This window comes from Xiphophorus maculatus, chromosome 12 (assembly GCF_002775205.1).
Source record: "Xiphophorus maculatus strain JP 163 A chromosome 12, X_maculatus-5.0-male, whole genome shotgun sequence".
Taxonomy (NCBI): domain Eukaryota; kingdom Metazoa; phylum Chordata; class Actinopteri; order Cyprinodontiformes; family Poeciliidae; genus Xiphophorus; species Xiphophorus maculatus.
The window spans coordinates 13,463,643-13,484,989 of NC_036454.1; the positions used below are offsets into that span (position 1 = coordinate 13,463,643).

General features: G+C 37.3%; 1 protein-coding gene across 1 annotated transcript in view; it reads left to right on the forward strand.

Moving 5' to 3' along the window:
* The window catches only part of ipo11 (importin 11), a 111,408-nt gene extending 108,793 nt beyond the window's left edge, over positions 1-2,615 (forward strand). The window contains exon 30 of the mRNA XM_005795039.2: positions 579-2,615. Within this exon, the coding sequence (XP_005795096.1) occupies positions 579-743 (165 nt within the window). The 3' untranslated portion in view covers positions 744-2,615. The remainder of the gene's footprint in view (positions 1-578) is intronic.
* Positions 2,616-21,347: the final 18,732 nt, after the last annotated feature.

Consider the following 21,347-nt stretch of genomic DNA (forward strand, 5'->3'; position numbering starts at 1 on the left):
ACATGCAGTCTGGGACTTTATCCTTGCCCATTATGATCGAAGGAAGGGATGTTTTGAACTTTGCTCTTCTCTCTGCTCTTTGATCCTGCTCTGCATCCATAAAGCCTCCATTTCAACACCTATGAGAGTCGAGATAAAATTTAGATTTTATTTCCATTAAAAGAAAATCCTATTTGTTCATATCTGCAATGAAGGAATGGAATTTAAATTTTATGATTTTCTACAGTTAAAATCTTTTTAAAAAGTTCAGAATATTTGTAATGTAGTCTAATTTTCCCTTTGAGTAATTTAGCCACAGTGCAACACAATTAAAATATCCCTTTAGTGGTGATTTTGACTGGTAAGCATTTAAATTAAACAGAATTCCTTCAAATTGAATTTATTTCAGTAATTAATTTCAAAAACCTAGAGCTCATAGATTCATTGCAGTACATTTTTTTATGTTGTGTATTCTGGATTACAACAAATAAACACCAAATAGTAATCTTCTCAGAAAAGTATTACTACATAATGTGAGTTTAAAACTAATTTGTGTATTTCTTGTTTTTTTTCTTTTTTTTTTTGTCTCTCTGCTGCAGTTGGCCCTGGAGGACCCAGTCCATAGCGTGTCTCTCCAGCAGTTTGTCTATGAGAAACTGAAGGCACAGCAAGCCATGATGGGGGACCAGAACTTTGGGGTCCTGATGGAGACAGTGGATACGGAGCTTGTCAGGCAGCTCCAAGAGTTTCTGCAAGCCCTCTGAATATGAAATGTTCCCTTAACCTCCTACACAAATGCTACGCTCTACCACCATTTAAGGAGAAAAAGTACTAAAAAGGTTAACCATCTACCCAATGTGTGAACTCCTGATTCAGACCTTCCCAGACTATGCCTTATCTATATTCAGCCCTAGCCTTGTCAACAACTCTTTGTCCCCTTCGATGTTATTTATGGGTGGCTAGGTATGTTTAAAGACTTTTAAGACACCCACAGTAGACATCACCACACCAGAGCTTCCATGTAATTCTTCTAGTTTCTTAACTTTGGAACAGGTTGACTTGAGGTGGGTTAAAAGTTAAAGTATGGATGTTGATATTGCAACAGTTGGAATGTGACATGCAAGACTAAGCTACAGGAGCCAGAACAGAAGCCTTGGACTGTTTTCAGTGGGAGGGAAAAAGACCTGCAGATTGTAGCAGATATGTGTTTAAAAAGAAAAAAACCCCGAAGGATCTAAAACAGTGTTTACAGAAACGATTCTTAAAAGACAAAACAGAAATGTAATTTTGTATGTATGTAAAGTATGAATGATGATCTGCATGATAATTTTTTTCCTTTCTAATTTTGTTATAAGAGGTCAGGTAGAAGTTACTACTGAGCGATTGTTTTATTGTTGTTTTTTTTGTCTGTCAATGCATACATTTTTAAATAAGTTTGTTGATTAAGTGTGCTGAACCACATTTATATGTATATACTTACTGCTGCTAATAGATGGTGTCAGAGCACTTTAATAACCAAAAACTGTTTTACATCTTTTTTTTTTCTTCATCGTTTAGCACAAACAATTGGGTTCTCAGAGCAAGGCTGAAGTTAGCTCAAAAACTTTTTTTTCTCTCTTTTTTTTTTTTCTTTTTCTGTATCTTAGTGAAACTTGGCAGCAGATACACACTGGTAGGTCATGTTTTACATTTCATCTGGTTTACTCAATTCATTGGCTTATTAATTTTTGGCTAATCACTGAAAACAGTCCAGCTGATCATGCTGTCGTGATATATTTTTACAGACCAGTTTTATTTAGAATGAAGATCTGATAAATGTCATCTGAAAGGAGAACTATTTGGTTTTGATCTTTCCTCAGTTTAATTACTTAAGAGGTTTACAAAATGTCTGATAATAAATTACTAGACTTTTGCATTACTTCATGCAGCTTAATTTGGGACAGTTAAATTGTGAATATAAATTATATCAGAAAAATAGCTTTATTGTAAATTAAAAGTTGTAAAATGGGAAAGAGTCCAAACTGAAAAAATGTGAACCTCTGTCCTGATTTAATATTGATTCTTTTGAGATTTATGGAGCAAATAATTTTCTTCATTACATTTATAGCTCTTAAATTAGGCTGTAGCTCCTTTGACACGGTGTCAGAATTACAGCCTCATGCTTTCAGCCTTTCCTATTCCTAGAACCTGAAAGATCTTTTTTTTTACTTATCTGTTCAGTTCTTAACTAGTTTAGCTGTACATAAGTTCTTAAATTGTTTGTTCTTTTTTTTAACTTTAGTAATAATTAAGTTTTGAACGCCACATACACAGTAGGACATATGTTTGGTTTGGTTTTGTGGGAAAATATTCCTGTTTTTTCTTTCTCAAGCCTTCAATAAAATGAAGTAATCAGCCAGAGCAGCTGTGAACTTCTTTTCTCCAATCTCAGATTTTTAGAATCTGCATTTCTGAAAACACTAACCCACCTGGAAATGTTTCAAATACCTAATACTTCTGGCTGGCTTTGTTTATTGTTTTGATTACAAGCATATTAACAGCCTGACCTTGACATACCTATCAAGTTTAAGAACAGTTGGTGCAAATATACTGAATTAGTTTAATGTAAAACATTAAAGGAGACCTATTATGCAAAATACCCTTTTTGCATGTTTTTGTACTTCCATTTGGGGCTCTACTGTTTCTCGAAACAGTCCAAGCGCTTAAATAAATACCTACAGTTGTTTCCTGGCAATAAGTAAAAGTTTTTTGGCGTTTTTGTTGCTGACTTACCATTCAGAAATTGTGCTGCATTGTTGATCATTGTGCTGGAGACTCCACTTCTTCTGCTTCTCGTTCTGACTCTGAAACGAAGATGTACAGTTGTGCAATTACACATCTGTTTGCAGTGAGAAACTAAAAATGGTCATCTATAACAAAGAAAAATTTAAGTTAAACACAATCAATATTTAGTTACCAGTAGTTAATAAATTGCTCTCAGGAACTTAGTGAATTCCAGCATTGTACTAAGAGGATACCATGTATGAAAAACATCCAGTGGGGAAATTTCACAGTGAACTGTTACTTGGTATTACATCCAAGAGAAAGCATTTAGTCAACATCTCCACAAGGTGGCTGGTCGGGTAAACAGTGCAGAGGTCACTAACTTACTGCAGAGTCAATGGCTGGAGATCCAAACTTCATATGTCTTTAACGAGTGAATGAAGAACTTCATAGAATGGGTTTCTATGGCTTTATTTGCTCAAATGCTGTTGGATACACTGGTCAAAAGTTTACCTCCACTGGACTGTAGGACATTTTCTGTCGGAAAAATAATCAAGTCTGTCTGTCTGCATTTGTTTGGTGTGAGGACAGCACTTTCTTCAGTGCTACTTTACACCATGTAAGGTGAAATTGGGTGCAGAGGGAATGATGGTGTGCGGCTGTTTTTCAGGAGTTTATCTCAGCCCCTTGGTTCTAGTGAAAAGAATTCTTAATGCTTTACCAAACTGAGACATTTTAGGGAATTACATGCTTCCAACTTTTTGGAACAGTTTGGGGATGAGCCATTTCTTTTCCAGCATGACTGTGAGCCAGTGGACAAAGCAAGGTCCAAAAAGAAATGGATGAGAAAGTTTGGTGTGGAAAAGCTTGACTGGCATGTGCAGAGTCCTAACCGCAACCCGACAGAATGCCTTTGGGAAAAATTAGTGCAGAGAACCGTAAGGAGTTCTTGTTCTCTGCTGGGAGGATGGTCAAAAAATTCAGTCTTGTAGAAGACTATCGCACAGGGGTGAAGCGGTTACAGCTGCAAAAGGTGGGCTGGTTTCGTCTTTAACCTTATCCATTCAAAATGTGATGCCACTCATGCAAATGTGAATGAAAGCAGATGGGTGAATACTTTTTTTTTTTTTCCAATTTAGTCTATGTTCTATTTCTGTTGACGGGATTCAGACAAAACCTCTTTAAATGTTGCTGACATGACTTCGCAATATATTCATATTTAGCATATTTCAGTAAACCACTTGCATCTTTTAAAAGGTTATTTTTGAATAGACCTACAATCTGATGTGGACAGGGACGTAGCTAGAGGTGTGGTCAGGCTGGCACTGGCCACCTCTGGAAGCTGATTAGACACCCTCGGTAAGTCATTACAACTAGCGCAAAGATGCGTGATTTAAATATAAAATGTGATTTATGGTTTTCATTTCTGTCTAAATGCAAGGCAACATGCAATACGGGCTGTTTCATTATTACTAAATGTTTGATAGTCTTTTAAAAACGGCAATGACAACAGGAGTAGTTTTCTTTGGGATCAATTTGCAAAGCCCGAGCTGCATGTTCTATAAGGACGAATGCCAAGAGCAAATGTTTTTTTTGTTTAAGAATTTATGGATCCCCTGATAAAACCTTTCACACCCTATGACCACCTCTTGTATAGAAGAGCAGTCCCACCATTGAATGGGGACAATTTTTACTGTAGCAAAGGAATATCTGTATGATAAAAATTAGGTCTTTGTGTGTCTGTGCATTCTTTGTGGATGCATCTACACATAGTGGGAGGATAACTTTCTTCATGCATTTTATGAACAACAAAAAATTAATTTCCCAGACAAAATAAAATGGAATAATGAAGAACTGGCAAACTTATAGTTGAGTTATTAGTGCATCACAGCTAACAACAAGCAAGGGGTTCCAGCACACCTAAAGAATAGTGAGAGATCATCTCAATATTTCTTCTCACTATCAATTTACCAGAGACCTGGCCATAAAAAGGACATTCGTAGGATTACACCAAAACAACACACTAGGATAACTAGAAAAACTGAACAGCAAAAACTCGAAACACAATGCAAAGTTCTACTCTACACTCATGCTCCTGACTCATTTACATTATTGTGCTCTTGGGTACAATAATGAGTTGAGAAGCAAGAAAACAACATTATGGAATATAGCATAATTGTAGCCCTAAGTGTTGATGTTTAAATGATGAACTCTTAAGAAATTCTTACGACACATCAGGGAGGAAACTTTGAAAGAAAATACAGTTTGTAGTTTGGTTGTCAGAACTATAACCCAAATCTCTGATTGAGCATTATTAAAAAGTATTTATTAAAAATCCAGCATCAGAAAAACCAGGGCAAGAAATGCAAGACCTCTGCAACTCATCAACTACTCTAGTAAGGGGACTCATAAAGTGATTGGTTTAGCCAGCAGTATATTTCATCTGAAAATACTAATTTGGATTTCAACCAAAATACATTTCACAAAATGGCATGCAAAGAATATCACCTTTTATTGCATTGTGTGTGTTTGGGTTACTGACGTCACATCAGGCTGACACTTGATTGCCTGTAAGTAAAGAGGTTTAAGAGAATCAGGAAGCTTTCGTAAGCAGTATGTTGGATGAGTAAATTGATTCTCTTTCTGTCAAATTTCCCCTTTAAGAATCATGTCTAAATTCCATCCATCCATTATCTATACCCACCTATTGCCGTATGCTGTGGAGCTGGTGCCTAGCTCCAGTTTCTGCTGGCCGATAGGCTGGACACACCTTGGACAGGCCGTCCGTTCTTTACAGAGCTATAACTAATGAAGAACATGGTCAGACAGAGTGAGAGCTGCAAAGACTTTCAGCTTACATGTTGGTACCAGAGGTCAACTCTGATGAGCCTCAAGCCCTGTTGCATGCTGCTGTGGATAATGAAGCTAAAGCAGAGGATGATGGTGATGATTAAATCTGTCTAGATTATTGCTTGGAATTTAACATCTCAATTATTTCTATGCATTCTTGTGCCTTGGGAAAGCTATATTCTGCAGTTCACGCACCAATGGAATACATTAAAATCTAATGAAGAATACCAAATGAAAGAAAGTGCCTAAAAAAGTTTTCTTGTTTGACTCCAGGGATGTGATTATTTTTTTCTTGCTTTTTCCATCTGGTGTGAACTGGAATTGTGGCAGTTGCACTGATCGTACTACAGTTTCAGACATGACTGTCCTCATAACTCTGTCTCTCTGGAATAATTTTTTTTTCTGGAATAGTGACAACATTAAAGTTGGCATCCAAAAGAAGGCTTCCAATTCGCTGCCAAAGTTAAGGTGCTACTTCACAGCTTTCAAAGTATCTGGATTTTCTTTGGCGTACTCTACTTTTGAGGCAGCTTGATAATTATGTTTCAGTTCAGATTTCTAAGTCTCTAACTTGATTTTGCTTGTAATTGGCAACAAAGTCTAACTAGTAACTTTATTGGTGCTATAACGCGTAATAGCACAAATTATTCATCTACGCCTCTCTGTGGACAGAAAATAACATTGCTAGTTTTGAGAATGCTTTTGTTTTCTTTATACTCATGTTCATTTTATTGGAGATTTTTTTTTAACATTAAAATGGGGAACTTTTCTCAATTTGGTTTCTGTTTGAAAATGCTTTTAACAGAAAAGGCAAACATTTAATAGAATAGAATAGAAATGGCCTTTATTGTTCCACAGTGGGAATATTTCTGTGCAACAGTTGCAAAGTGACAAGTAATCAAAGTACATAGATTTACATAAAGATAGAAATATGCACTACATAAAAACAATGTATAAAAAATATTGTACAATAAGGGGAAAATTCCAACATAAACACTGTCTGGCTATAAAAAATATTGTCCAAAGAAATGTGCAACTGTGCGGTTTCATTAAAAAATGTGCAAAATGTGAATACGTATTTGAGCATTAAGACGGATTATTGACAAAATAAATCCTGCATCACCAGAGATATACCATCAGAAATATAATTCAGAATAAGTAAAGTTTTGCAGATACCAGTATGTAAGTAATAATGTATCCCCTTTCATGTGCTGTTTTTTGTGGAAAAAATCAGTAGATGCTGCACCATGTGGTAATATTTTCTGAGATTGAAGCTGAATGGTTTGTTCCTTTAATAGTTTCCCAGACTCATCCACTTATATGGTGTGGCTCTGCTGCTAAGGTCTTTGCTATAGAATGTGCAAAGTAAATAAACTTTGTCCACTTCTCAGACATCTGCCCTGATAAGATTACCTACAAATAATTGTAAGTGTTTTTCTTTCTACGGAACCAGAACACAGAGGTACCAGTGGCCGCCATCGACCCAAATTTGTCTTAATTGGTTCAGAATGAGTGTACTTCAGGCTAGTGGTCACTTTAGTGGCTTATAGAGCGTGAAGAGACTATTAGTAATTCTGCACTCATGCTCGCTTCTCAACCTGCCTTTTCTTCCTCACCAGTGCTATTAATCCAACGGACTCCACTCATTCATCTTTCCACAGGTGCTCTATCTGCGGAGCTTAACATTTAATTGTTCCCTGGTGTGCGTGACAGAGAAGAGCGAGAGGATTAGTGCTAATCAATGATTTGCATTCTTTATTGGATTACGTTCTGCCAAGATTACATAATTAAGAAGCGGCATGTTGCTCTGTCCCAAACTTTGGGACTTGCTAATTCATTTATCCCCCTTTTGTTCACATTTGTTTTTCCATGTGTCTCCCAAGGTCATGCAGATACATTTTCACTTATTTTTATACAGTTCTGCTCAAAAATGTTTTATTCCACTCCCAAATTCGATATACTTTGCTTCTAAAGGCCTCAGACTTTGACATAATTTTTCAAAATGCTCTCGATCAGTAGATCTTCATTCTTTCTGAAGGCTGTTCAAAGTTTTTCTTCTTAAACTTATGTGCTTTGTCACTCATTTTTGGCCCACTCCTCACATCTCTTCATGACTTCATGTTATGTAGGACAAGTGGAGGGCAAAAGAAGTAGAAAACCTAGTCGCTGTGACTGAAAAACTAAGTATGCCCCAGGGTTTAATAGCTTTTAGATCCACTCTTTGCACCAATCACTTTAAATATTAATCATATTTCTTTCTATCTTAAGCCTCTCCAATCACAGAGAAGGAGTTTTTCTCACTTTCACTCAGATTATGAGCGTTTATTTGCGTTTAAAACTCAGCAGGCTCCTGACTACGTATTTGAAACCTGTCATTTAGAGTTATTTTCCTAATTTTCAAATACAAAATTCATCTTTAAAAATGGGGAGTTCATCTTAAGAACTCATGTAAAACTTTAGGCTGTACAGACAATATTCTTCACCAAGACTGTGTGCCAAATGTTTTTCAGACTTTTATTTATATATATACTGTATTTAAACAACCCCTGTATAAGTTATTGTAGTCTAAAACCAGGTGTTTCAGTTTCATTGTCCAACCCCTGTATATATATATATATATATATATATATGAACTTTCCTGGGCTGTGCTTTAGCAGTTACCTGATTGTGTCATTTTGATTGCCTGTGGCATCTAGAAGCAAGGAAGTGTCAGTGACAGTGTGTGGGAGAGTGTCTTGTTGTCTGTGCATTGATCCAGATTAGAAGTGGCAGATCCTGTCTGCTTTTAGAAGCCTGTTATTAAAACCTGAAGTCCTAGACAGCTGCACTAGTTCTGTGTCCCCGCTTTCTTGAACACCACTGATAATGATGAGTCCTCATGTGGTCATGTGTCTTGATGTTTGTGTTGAGAAATGCTCATGTTTGTCACCTGAGAGCGGAAAGGGGTCTCTGAGTGTTTTGGAGCTGATCTGCTAATTGAACGGCCTTATATGACTGTGAGTTTTACAGAAGTGACCAGCATAACGAGTAACTTAACTCACCCTCTTTTAAAATACTCATGAAACAGCATGCTCTTCTACACTGCTTGTTGCAAGTAGCTACAGTATCTTACACTTTTGACTGTACTTGCTATCAATATAATGAAAAATTCTGGAAGTTGTAGGTACAAGACTGAATTAAATTTTGTACATTTGGGCATTGTTTGGCTGTTCAAACAGATGTTGGGCATCAGTTTCACTTATTTTGATTCTTACCTTGTTTTGTTGTATTTGTTGTATATTTTACTTTCTTGTTACCAGTTATGTATAATTTTTTTGCTGACCATTTGTAGAATTATTGCTTCTTACTTACTAATGGTGAATGACTGCTGTTCTGCTAACAGAAAAAGTATGAACCTTCTGAAGCTGAGAAAAAAGTTTGAACATAAATTTGTGATGGTAAATGTGCATTTGCGGTGCTTTGTGAATACCTCAGCTTTGGCTTTCCCACATTTCGTCACATTACAACCTGGCACTTAATTTACAGTATATCATATTTTGATTTGTGGCAAACCAACTTGTGAGGTGAAAGGAAATGATACACAGTTTTATATATATTTTACAACTAAAAATCTGGAAAGTGTGGCGTGCAGTTTTATGCCGCCTGAGTAAATACTCTGTAGGACCATCTTCTTGCTGCTAATACAGCTGCCAGTCTTTAAAGGTGTACACCTGCTAGTAAACATCTGCCCCTACAGATTAGATGGAGTGAGCCTGTAAAAATAAGTTTAAAGTCTTGCCTCAGATTCTCAGTTGGATCTAGAGCTTTGACTACAGGTTGATCTGCAGTGTTAGTTTTCCATCCGACTTAACCTTTTGCAAGTTTGTGTAAAAACATAATGCTGGTCTCATCTGTCCAGAGTGCCTCCATTCATGCTGTGTCCCTTACATGGCTTGTAGTAAACTGCAGAAGGAACATTAAATAGATTTCTTTTAAAAATTTAATTGTTTCGTTACTCCTCCATAAAGGTCAGATTTGTTCAGTGCACAACTAACAAATGTACTGTCCACACATCCATCTTGGTCTCTTGGTCTTTGCAGCTTCTCTACAGTTACCATGTGGCTCTTGACTCTGACCAATGTTTCCTTGCCTGCTATACACATTTAGATGGACGGTTATGTCTTGGCAGGGTTTGCAGGTTAAGCAATTCTCTTTCTATTGTCAGATGATGAATTGAACGGTGCTCTGTGACACGTTCAAACCTTGGCATATTGCTTTACAACCTAGCCCTGCTATATGCTACTCTACAACTTTATCCCTGACCTTTCTGCCGTGTTCCTGTCTTGTCTAATGTTCTCTTGCAAACTTTCAATGCCTTAACAGAACAGCTGTATCTCACATTACACACATTGTTTAGTAAAGTGGAAAATTCTGAAGGTCATTGGTAGTACGGAATCATATTTAGGGGCATCAATGGGAAAGGGAACTTAATGCAAATGCGTAATGCTTTTCAGACTTTATTAATATGACATTTTGAAAACAGTATATTATCTTCTTCCTCTTGACCACTGTGTGCCACTTTGTGTTTGACAGGCACATACTCTCCTCCTCTCCAAAACACGTACTTTGTCTATGGTTGTAAAATGACAATAGGTATGGCGAAAGTTTAAATTTTGTACATTGAATTGAATAGCTTTTGGTCTTCCAGTCAATATTTTGCAGTGTTGTAGTCACAACATTTAGTTTTTTGAGATCAATAAGGGTTTTCTCTTTATTTTTGAATAGTAGATAAAATGGAAAATTTATCATTTGTTTGATCTTTTTTATTTCTCTTGTTGCGTTCATGGTTTATTTGTTTCATTTTATTATTTGCTCTTTAGGTGTCAAAATATTTATGTCAATATTTTAAAGCTTTTCAATTTTCTGTTTTCAATATTTTTATTTTTGAAGTGGTTGTGACTAAATGGAGGATAAGTTGTCTGATGAACGTGAATTTATGCATTTCATTCCAGGTTCTTAAATGTCCTTAGGCAAGACACTGAGCTCAGTGACGTTAACAGATCTATCAGTGTGTCTGAATATGTAAAACAGCTTTAAGCATTTCATTATATTAGAAACATGCCCAGAGTTCAGTTGTTTTACAAATGTGGTGTTTAGTTGTTTAACTTTAAGTCGTTTAACATGAGTCATTATTTGCCTCTTAATTCCAAAAAGATTTGTGTTCAGTACTGCTACCAAGCTAATGTTTCCAGACCTATTAATCTTTACATTCCCATTAATAATACCATATCCAATGACTGTGTTATCAGACCGCATTAAACATGCAGAATCACACAGACATTGTGCATATTTGCAAAACATGCATATTATGCAGGAAGGAGATTTGCAGAAATGTGTTTTGAGAATCATTCACATTCATTTATGAGAAAAAAGTGAGATGTCATTAGAAAACTACATCTCTTTTATTTGAGCCACTGAAGCAGAGTAAAAGGCTCTCTAGTATAAAGATTAACCTTGCCTATTGATGCAGCATTTGACATTAAACATGGAGAACCTGGCCTTTACCTACATATATCTAAACCTGTGACTTGAAACCAGAAACTGATAGGCTGAGTGCTCCAAATGTATTCCTGTTGTTCCAGACCTGTCAGTGTGATCTTATTGTTCTGGACATAATGGCATAAACAGATCGAATTCCAGGAGAGGAGAAGAATGCTATAAACTAAATCTGAACTAATCTCTGAAATGTCTGGAAAATAATCACTGATAAGAGGTAACCATAACGGAAAACAGATAAGAATAGAAAAGCCCCCTGTTAGCAGAGTTTTAAAATCAAAATATCCTCTTATCAGTTTTCCAGTGTTTAATGGCACTCGGAGAAATGCCAATAAAGAATAAAAAAGGTAGAGAGAACTGTTTTGGTCTGGTCATGTATGTGCTTGCATATACTGTATATACAGAACCGCTTTCATAATATTTATCAACAAAGGGAGGCCATTTGTTTTTTCAGTTCTACAGCACTCTATTAGTTAGATTTAGATTAATTCAGTTTTGGTTACAGTTAGGATTAGGAATAGACTAGAACAGGTTAGGATGTGGGAAAATGTCTAGGTTAGGCATAAGTGCAGTTATTAAAATGATTGGAACTCCATACGAAGTCTTCAGTTTGTATAGAAGTACAGTGGTGAGTGTGTGTGGGCGGTGGTCTCTTTTTAAAGGGAAGTGATCTCATATTTTAGGACTTATGAGCTGCTGTAAAGAGCTACATAAAGCAAAAAAAAAAAAACAGAAAAGGGTGGTTTGCATTTTTATCTAGTTAAGGGACACAACAAATACATAGAGGAAGGTGTTTTGGTCAGAGACTGCATGAAAAGGCTATATAAGGTGGAAAACTAACTTTAAATATCACCTATTCCCAAGTTGACCCGTGGTGGTGGCAGCATCATGTTGTCAGGATGTCTTTCTTTAGTTGAATTGAAGTTGGTCAGAGTTGATGGGGAATATGATGAAGCTAAAAACTGGTTACAAAAGATAAACTTGGGTGGAATCTGACTGAACTTGAGCTATTTTGCAAATAAATATTGGTAAGGGTTTCAGTTTCTTATGTTCAAAGTTGGTAAAGATAAACCCAATTAGACTTGCAGCTGTAATTAGAGAAGGGTTATTCTAAAACTTATTGAGCCAGGGAGGATGAGCATGAAATGCATTTTATTCTTTTCAGGTTTTTAGTTGCATAAAATGTTGAAAAACAGTGCATAAATTTCCTTCCAGTCAAGAACGACATGCTAATTTTCACACTAAAGTTTGTATAATGTAATCAAATTTGAGGCAGCTGACAGGAAATGAAAACTTTCACATTGCATGGTCGGCTGAATTGTGTCAACCTGAAGCAAATGGATAATTTGTGCAACAATCATTTTATCATCACTCAGATTGATCAAAGGCAAAAAAGCTCATTCAATATTTTTATCACTGCAACCAAGCAGGCAGTACATTACCTGTCTCTAAATAAACTTTGTCCAAATACAGTCTGTTTGAATAGAGATATTGACAGCAAAGCTCAGCAGCAACATAACAGGGATATAATTACAATGGCAGGAGAGTTTCCCTTGAGGTTGTGTGCAGATGTCACTCCATCTCAATTCACTTCTCCCTTGGTGTTTATGCCTTAAATTCTTCTGAAATTCTATTTGTTAATTTCGTGGCTGAGTGTGTTGATTGGGCACACACAGACTCATGGCCAAGTACCTGTCCGAGCTGCCCAATTTGGACTTTACCCCAAGACTTTTGTAGCAGTTTATCCCCGACTGTCTGTTTTTTCTTCACATTCTTTATTTTTAAATTTTTTTTAAAGTCATGTTTCTAAGTTTCTTATTCTTTTGGCTTTATTCAAAACAAGTTTCTTTAAGAAAATGATAAACCCAGAATTCTTCTGTGACTTGGCCTTTAAAGTGTCACAAAGCAGTAAAACTGACAGTTATTAGGACATCTCTTCCACTGTAATTAAGTTGTAAAATCTCCAAACTGTTACCGATGGGAGTCAAAATCTCAGACAAAAGCTGTGAAATTCTTATCATCTTAAGCTTTCTCCAGAGCCTTTTTCATGCTGCATTGAACTAATCCTCAGGGGTGTTCTCACTGTTTTTGAGTACAGAAGCAAGTAGGTCAGCATGGGGATTATCTGCCTTAGTTAGCTGCTGTGCTGCTGTAACTGAGAAACTTTGTATGTTGTAGAAGTCTAATATCTTATCTCAACAAAAAATGGCTCAAAACTGTTGTAAAAGTCCAGACTTCAATTCAATTAATGTCTAGTTTGCATGAGGGCTTGTAATGATCTTTCTCTCTGGTTTCTTTTGTGAGGGTACATACTGTATATCAATGGCAAGCCGTCAGAGTCTGCCAGGCATTCTCTACAGGGTCAGAAATCCCTAACATATAATTACAGCCTTATAATGTTTGTCCAATTAAATGTTATTAATTTACTTCCTATAGTCTACACTCTTTTTTTAACAACCTTTCTTTTGGTCATGCCACTTTCCATACATATCTGTGTGGAGTATTGATGTTTCAGCCAATCAGATTTCAGCCCCTATGTGCTGCCAGAGGCAGTCTAATCTGCCCAGGGCCTTCAGAATCCATACAACACGCCTATGTTAACAAAATGATTTAGCAGTGGAACTGTTTTTTTTAAACAATCACCTTTTCAATTGCTCTCAGTGCTAGCTTGAAGGCCTACAATGAAATTTTCCACACACTGATTAGATGGGCAGAGCAACAGTGCCTTGGTTATTCTTTGTTTTGTTTCTATCAGCCTTTTTTTGTTTAATTTAAGACAATCTGTTCTTATTATTTAAGTTAGATATGTTGATTTATTCCTGTGTTTAGTTGTTCTTGATTACTGTTACATTTATATTTCCTTTTTCCTTGTTAGCGTCGTTCCTCCTTGCTCCCTTGTGCCATATCTCTTTATCTCCCTCAGCTTGCCCTCTGCTTCCCCCTCCCAGCTGCACCTTGTTTTCTAATTAGCATCAGTACATTGTCCCAGCATTCAGCATTTAACTACCTCGCCTTCATTCACTCCTTGCTGGATCCTCTTGTAACATTATGCATTCTGGTTTGTCTACCCGTGTTTTCTAGAATTTTCGTAAGCCTTTGTTTTAAGATTTTTTTTTCTTCATTAAAATCTCCTGCCTGTCTTTGTCTGCGTTTGGGTTCCATCAACACATAAACAAACATAGACTGTTTTTAGCAACAATGGCTATCACTGGATTCTCATGGGAATCATTTGCACTGGTTAATTTCACAACACCTAATAGGCTGCAGGTTTAAGTGTGGTGTGGTGAACATAATGACAGTGTTTCTGTTTGATGCAAATTCATGGTGATAATCAGGCTGTCAGCTGCCTGACAGATGTTTGACAGAGTACCTGGATCTGTGGTGTTAGATCAGAGAGAATAGAAATTAGAGTGTGAAATAACCATCGCGCCTGCACATATGGGTTTACCTTGTCCTTCTGTTTCCCATCTCCCCTATTTTCACTCCCCTGTCCTTCCTCATTCTCTGTCTCTCCCTGCTGGTGACTGATTAATATTGGTGACATTATTCTTCCTTTCTGCGAAGGGTATTATTAGGCTGCATATTTGAATTTTATGCATGAATTTCCCTGTAAAGGTGCACGTTTCAGCATGGTAGAAGTGTCACAATTCCTGTTTTGCATGGATTAGAGTCACCTCTAGTTTTCCTATGAGAGACAACCTTATAATCTCCTCTATAAAGTTAAAAAAGTGCTCTTAAGACTGTCTGACTCCATTCAACTCCCACATGTCCTACAACAAGTGTTTTATGGGTGCCCTGGAGGTCCACACGCCTTTTTGGATTACCTGATTGCCTCTGGTTTCCATTTCCCATTACACAGGATTTACAAGGATTTAATCTGCAACAGCATTTTCCCATGATAGCAAGGCTTCATTGATATAAATGTCATGCAGTGGAAATGTCGTTACACTTAAAAGTATTTGCTTCATGGTAAATTGTTGGACATTATCATGCTGTTATGAACAGTGGATTACCTTACTCCTTTTACATAGGGTTGGCACCTTTCAGTCGTTGCAGGGATGAGGAGTGAGCACATATCTGCCGAATATCACTTGAATATTATAAGATTTGCTTGATCATCTCTGAATTATTTTATAGAATTTAAAGCTTTATAGAGATGTACATTGCAAAAACTTAGCCTCTACTGTCTACGTTTAATCCATCAAATACCTGCAGCTTCCATAAAAATTTACATTAAGGTTGCCCAAGTCTAATTCTCAAGAGCTACCATCCTACAACTGTTAATTCATCTAAAAGTTGCAGGATTGTAGGTCTTGAGGACTACTTGAGGACAGAGGCAACCTTGATTTAGATTTTTTTCTTGCTCAAGATTTTGGTTGTTATGTTGACGGTCTGAATTCTCCTTAACCCAGTGGAAATTAATGTTTCTCATATTTCTTTAAAGTTTGTGCTTGTTTGACAAAGTTGGCAAGATTTGTTTGGGTCCTATTTGATCTCATCATGCATAAGCTGTGCTCTTCACAAGTATTTACAGCAAATGTTCAAATTTTGTCATGTGTTCACAAGCTATTATGTACTTTTTTTTATTTTTAGGATTATATCTGATAGAACAGCATGAAGGATTAATGGGTCTTTTTAGTATATATATATATTTTTTACATATAACTATTTTGTGGTTTGCATTTGCCCATAATAAATCAAAATTTAATAGAATCAGCTTTCACTGCAACTACAGTTGGCGTGTACAGCTGTGTGTCTTTCAGGAAAATTTTCATTTCTACTCCTTAACCTTTGCTAAAGTAGCTCTTTTTGTATGCTTTCAGTCATGGTTTTGCTGGAAACAGAACATTCATCCAGTCTCAAGTCTTTCACAGCCTCTAACACTTTTTACTCTTTGTCATTTTTATCACGCCATCCACCAATGTTATAATCTAACCTTCCATATTTTAAAGCCTCACAGCTCTTTTTGGCATAGTTTCTATGATGTAATATGTTATCTAAATCAAAATCTGACATCGATCTGATCCCCCTGGCTTATTTTCTATGCAATGTAGTGCAAATAAATCTGAATTTTATGCTGTTTTGTACATTACAAATTAGAAATAGAACACAAGTGTTTCTCCAACTATAAAGGCATTCAAAGATAAAATTAGTACATATGTACTATCATTAGTACATTTAAACATTATACTGTTTAAATATCTCAATTTTGCATTTATTGTTGAAAACAACTCGAAGAGCTCCTCTATTTCCCCATTTTCCTTCAACATAATAATTGTCCTGGGTGTGCCGTGTCCTTCGTTTGTTGAGGCCAAACATACCTGTTCATCATTGTTTGCCCTTGTTTATTCCTATGCAGAATAACCCCCCAGGCTCATTATTTCTGAATCATGAAGGTACATTTTCATTTCAATTTTTCAGCAACAGCGAGTGTTGCTCACATCTACTTTATCGGTGGATCTGGTTTACAGAGTGCAAGTTTGCTTCGACAGTTTAACCAATTTCTCCAAGTGATTCAGTAAATGTATTGCACTGTTTCATATTCTTGCACTCACCTACCTTTGCAGGTAATGCCTGCCGTAAGTTGTCGATACAATTTGCCTATGTAGCAGCTGTTGCAGGTCTGAGTTCTCTGACTTTCATTCATGAAATAGAAGAATAACATCCAGGTTCTCAATATAAGCGCGTCAGCTTGTATGTTTTTATTATCATTCTCTGAAAATTTAGTTTCTCTCTTTGAATCATCCTGAAATTTGTTTTTTTTTAACCCTCCAGCACTTCCCTTGATAAGCAGACTCTATTTGCAGTAACATGGAACATGGCGTTCCGATAGCTTGGAACTATCCAGATTAGTAATCTGCCCATATCATCCACCTGCCTGCCCGCTTTATTTGGGGTTGGGTAGTGGAGGCAGCAGCCTAAACTGATGGATCCAGACGACCCTCTCCACAGACACTTGAGGCATGATGGTGAGCGCCTTGTAGCTGGGCTTTATCACATGGAGGCCGGCCAGGCACAGCTCAAAGAGGAAACATGGGTCTCCCTTCCCATGGACTCACCACTTGTGTGCGAGGTCACAGGGATCAGATGCAATGTGGGATGCTACCAACATGATGCTTTCTGATGTCCCAACTACCGTTTATAAATAGTGTTTGATTCCTGTACTCCCCTACTGGTTTTATAGAGAATGTGTGCAGAAAAAGTAGTTTTAATCAAAGATTTTGTGCTTATTTTAAAACAATATAATTTAATCACTTGGAAATACATTATGTAAAAACAGTATTTAATGTAGATAAACTACTGCAGCTTTAAAAGATTTGCTCATCACTAGTTATTTCAGACCTTTTGACCTTATCAAGACATCAACTTTGAACCCTTAAAACATGAAGTGCGAGGAACTATGATTTAGATTTCTGATAATAAAGGTGATTGTTATTTTACACATAACAGTCTTGTTGACATTATAGCATGGTGTCCTATCTGATGTATTATGGGTGGACTCTGTACCATTTTGCATCATATTCAGTTGTGACGCAACAATATGTCATGGGAATTGTGGGAATTTTTAAATAATAAATAGCAAGGTTGAGGAAACACAACAAAGAATCCAAACAAAAGGAACATAAGGTTTGGTAGTGATGCTGATATATTTGATATGTTTTACAATTTGTTCTGTAATCATTGCAGACTGCCCTTTGTGGCATTTGTTCACTAGTATTGAAAATGCTATATGCATACTCACCACAGTTGATGCTGTAAATAAAACTTGCTGGTAAAGTGGCACTTATAGCATCTAGTTTGTTGTCACAAATCAAGAAGAAAACTGTTTCTAAACATTCTTTTGAAACTTTCTAATTCACTTGCTTCTAAGCAATCATCTTTGCATATGTGCGAGCATGCGTGTTTTACTGGTTGCATACTAATGGGCCTTTTCCTCTATTCTTCATACCTCTCTCTCCCTCGCCCACCTTTGATTGTCTTTCTTCCTGTCCCTCTCCTCAACTGTCTTTTATTGTCAGGCCTTTTGATGGCAGCACTGTTAATTCTTCACACACCCCTGGCCACCCACCTGCTGCAAATTATGCATGACGTGTAGATAATCATTTCAGTGGAAGTTTCCTACAGAGATCTACGTCAGGAACTGAAATCCAGTCAGCTTGGAGATTTATCCAACGAAATTAACAATTTAAAGTTATTTTTCTGATTATAATAAATGAAAGAATTCCTCATCACACTTTGGACTTCCTCTATCGTCCTTTTTTGTTGCTGGCTCGTTGAACATCAACAACAACAAAAAAAACAACAACCCTAAAATGATTCGACAGTATGCTTCAAAGTGAGGTTAGAAGGCGAAGAAAGTTGCTTGTGTGGAGTTCATTCGCAGTTCTGTGTGATTGTGGGATAAGATTCCAGTGGAGGAAGAAGAGCAGGGCTGAGATAACAGGGGAGGCAATCTCAGAAGTGAATACATTAAGAGCTTGAGTGCTTTGATGAAAGTTGTCACAAGATATGAAATACATAACAATGAGCAGCTTGGCAGCTGCAGCTCTTCTTCTGTCAGAGCAGACTCATAAACAAAACCCAATGGTTTTTAATAGTTTGATTTTGCTCTGTTTTGTTTGACTACTAAAAACTTGAGTAATTCAGTATTTTTATTGACCTTAGCAGCAACTTTAGCTCACATAAGGATATACAGTGAGGTATAAAAGTATTTAGTCAGCCACCAATTGTGCAAGTTCTCCCACTTCAAAAGATGAGAGAGGCCTGTAATTTTCATCATAGATATACCTCAACTATGAGAGACAAAAGGAGAATAAAAAAATCCAGAAAATCACATTGTCTGATTTTTAAAGAATTTATTTGCAAAATATGGTGGAAAATAAGTATTTGGTCAATAACAAAAGTTCATCTCAATACTTTGTTGGCAATGACAGAGATCAAACGTTTTCTGTAAGTCTTCACAAGGTTTTCACACACTGTTGCTGGTATTTTGGCCCATTCCTCCATGCAGATCTCCTCTAGAGCAGTGATGTTCTGGGGCTGTCGCTGGGCAACACAGACTTTCAACTCCCTCCAAAGATTTTCTATGGGTTTGAGATCTGGAGACTGGCTAGGCCACTCCAGGACCTTGAAATGCTTCTTATGAAGCCACTCCTTCGTTACCCGGGCGGTGTGTTTGGGATCATTGTCATGCTGAAAGACCCAGCCACGTTTCATCTTCAATGCCCTTGCTGATGGAAGGAGGTTTTCACTCAAAATTTGACGATACATGGCCCCATTCATTCTTTCCTTTACACGGATCAGTCGTCCTGGTCCCTTAGGAGAAAAACAGCCCCAAAGCATGATGTTTCCACCCCCATGGTGTTCTTTAGATGCAACTCAGCATTCTCTCTCCTCCAAACACGACGAGTAGAGTTTGTACCAAAAAGTTCTATTTTGGTTTCATCTGACCATATGATATTCTCCCAGTCAGCTTCTGGATCATCCAAATGCTCTCTAGCAAACTTGAGACGGACCTTGACATGTACTGGCTTAAGCAGGGGGACACGTCTGGCACTGCAGGATTCGAGTCCCTGTCGGCGTAGTGTGTTACTGATGGTAGCCTTTGTTACTTTGGTCCCAGCTCTCTGCAGGTCATTCACTAGGTTCCCCCGTGTGGTTCTGGGATTTTTGCTCACCGTTCTTGTTATCATTTTGACCCCACGGGGTGAGATCTTGCGTGGAGCCCCAGATCGAGGGAGATTATCAGTGGTCTTGTATGTGTTCCATTTTCTAATAATTGATCCCACAGTTGATTTCTTCACACCAAGCTGTTTACCCATTGCAGATTCAGTCTTCCCAGCCTGGTGCAGGTCTATAATTTTGTTTCGGGTGTCCTTTGACAGCTCTCTAGTTTTGGCCATGGTGGAGTTTAGAGTGTGACTGTTTGAGGTTGTGGACAGGTGTCTTTTATACTGATAACGGGTTCAAACAGGTGCCATTAATATAGATAACGAGTGGAGGACAGAGGAGCCTCTTACAGAAGAAGTTACAGGTCTGTGAGAGCCAGAAATCTTGCTTGTTTGTAGCTGACCAAATACTTATTTTCCACCATATTTTGCAAATAAATTCTTTAAAAATCAGACAATATGATTTTCTGGATTTTTTTTCTCCTTTTGTCTCTCATAGTTGAGGTATATCTATGATGAAAATTACAGGCCTCTCATCTTTTTAAGTGGGAGAACTTGCACAATTGATGGCTGACTAAATACTTTTTTGCCTCACTGTAAATCAGGCTAAAAATACCCTAAAACTTTTTATTCATTTTTCTTTTAACTTCAAGCACATAAAACACCCAACCCAGCAGTTGGGTGCAGCAGTCGGCTCGTGTCCCAACTCGTATTTTCTTGGTGATGGTGCCTAATGCACACTGGCCTCACATGTACTGTGCTGTGAAAATGTATTTGCCCACTTATGGGTTTCCTTCTGCTTTTCATTTATTTATTTATTTTCACAGCTGAATTTTCAGATCCACCCATCCAGTGGATAACCCCCCCAGAAGGGGTCTGGTCCCTATCGTCAGCGGTCATCGGGTGATAGGTGGACAGTTCGGCAGTCCCTTGCAGAAGATTGGTCAGTCCGTTTTCAAAAGAGGGTTCTTGTTATTGCTGGGGGGGAAAAGCTGTTCAAGTAAACCTACTGCTAGGTTAAAAAAAAAGGAATTTGTCTCTTAAGCTAATAATTTAGATTTTAAGTTTACAGTATTTGTGGGGGTTAGAGACTAAAGCTGCCTGAGAAAATACAAATATTCAACTTGCAATATTGAATATTGCAAAGTCAAATGTATTTTTAAGATAATGATTGTCTAGACCAAACCCCCAGAGCCTTCAAAATTAAAGGTAGCTCAAGCATTGTGAGAATGCCTTACATGGTCTTTCCTTTATATGTGTGTAAAACCCATCCAGACCCGGTATGCCAACTGATATTGGTATTTAACTGTGGTTCTTTTGAGGTACAGGAAGTGAAATTTCCCCTCATCATGCTTTGCTGGTGTGGAAATAATTATTTGTCATGCTTTAAATTAAGTGTACCTACAGAAAACCGAGGCTCAAATCCATACTCACCCACTCACAGGCACAAATACACTCAAATCCTGACACTGGAATGTCTAATATGTTGTTATGGTCAAATCTGCACAACATGTGGGTTGCAGCAGGAAGCAGTAGTGCGAATGCTAGGAG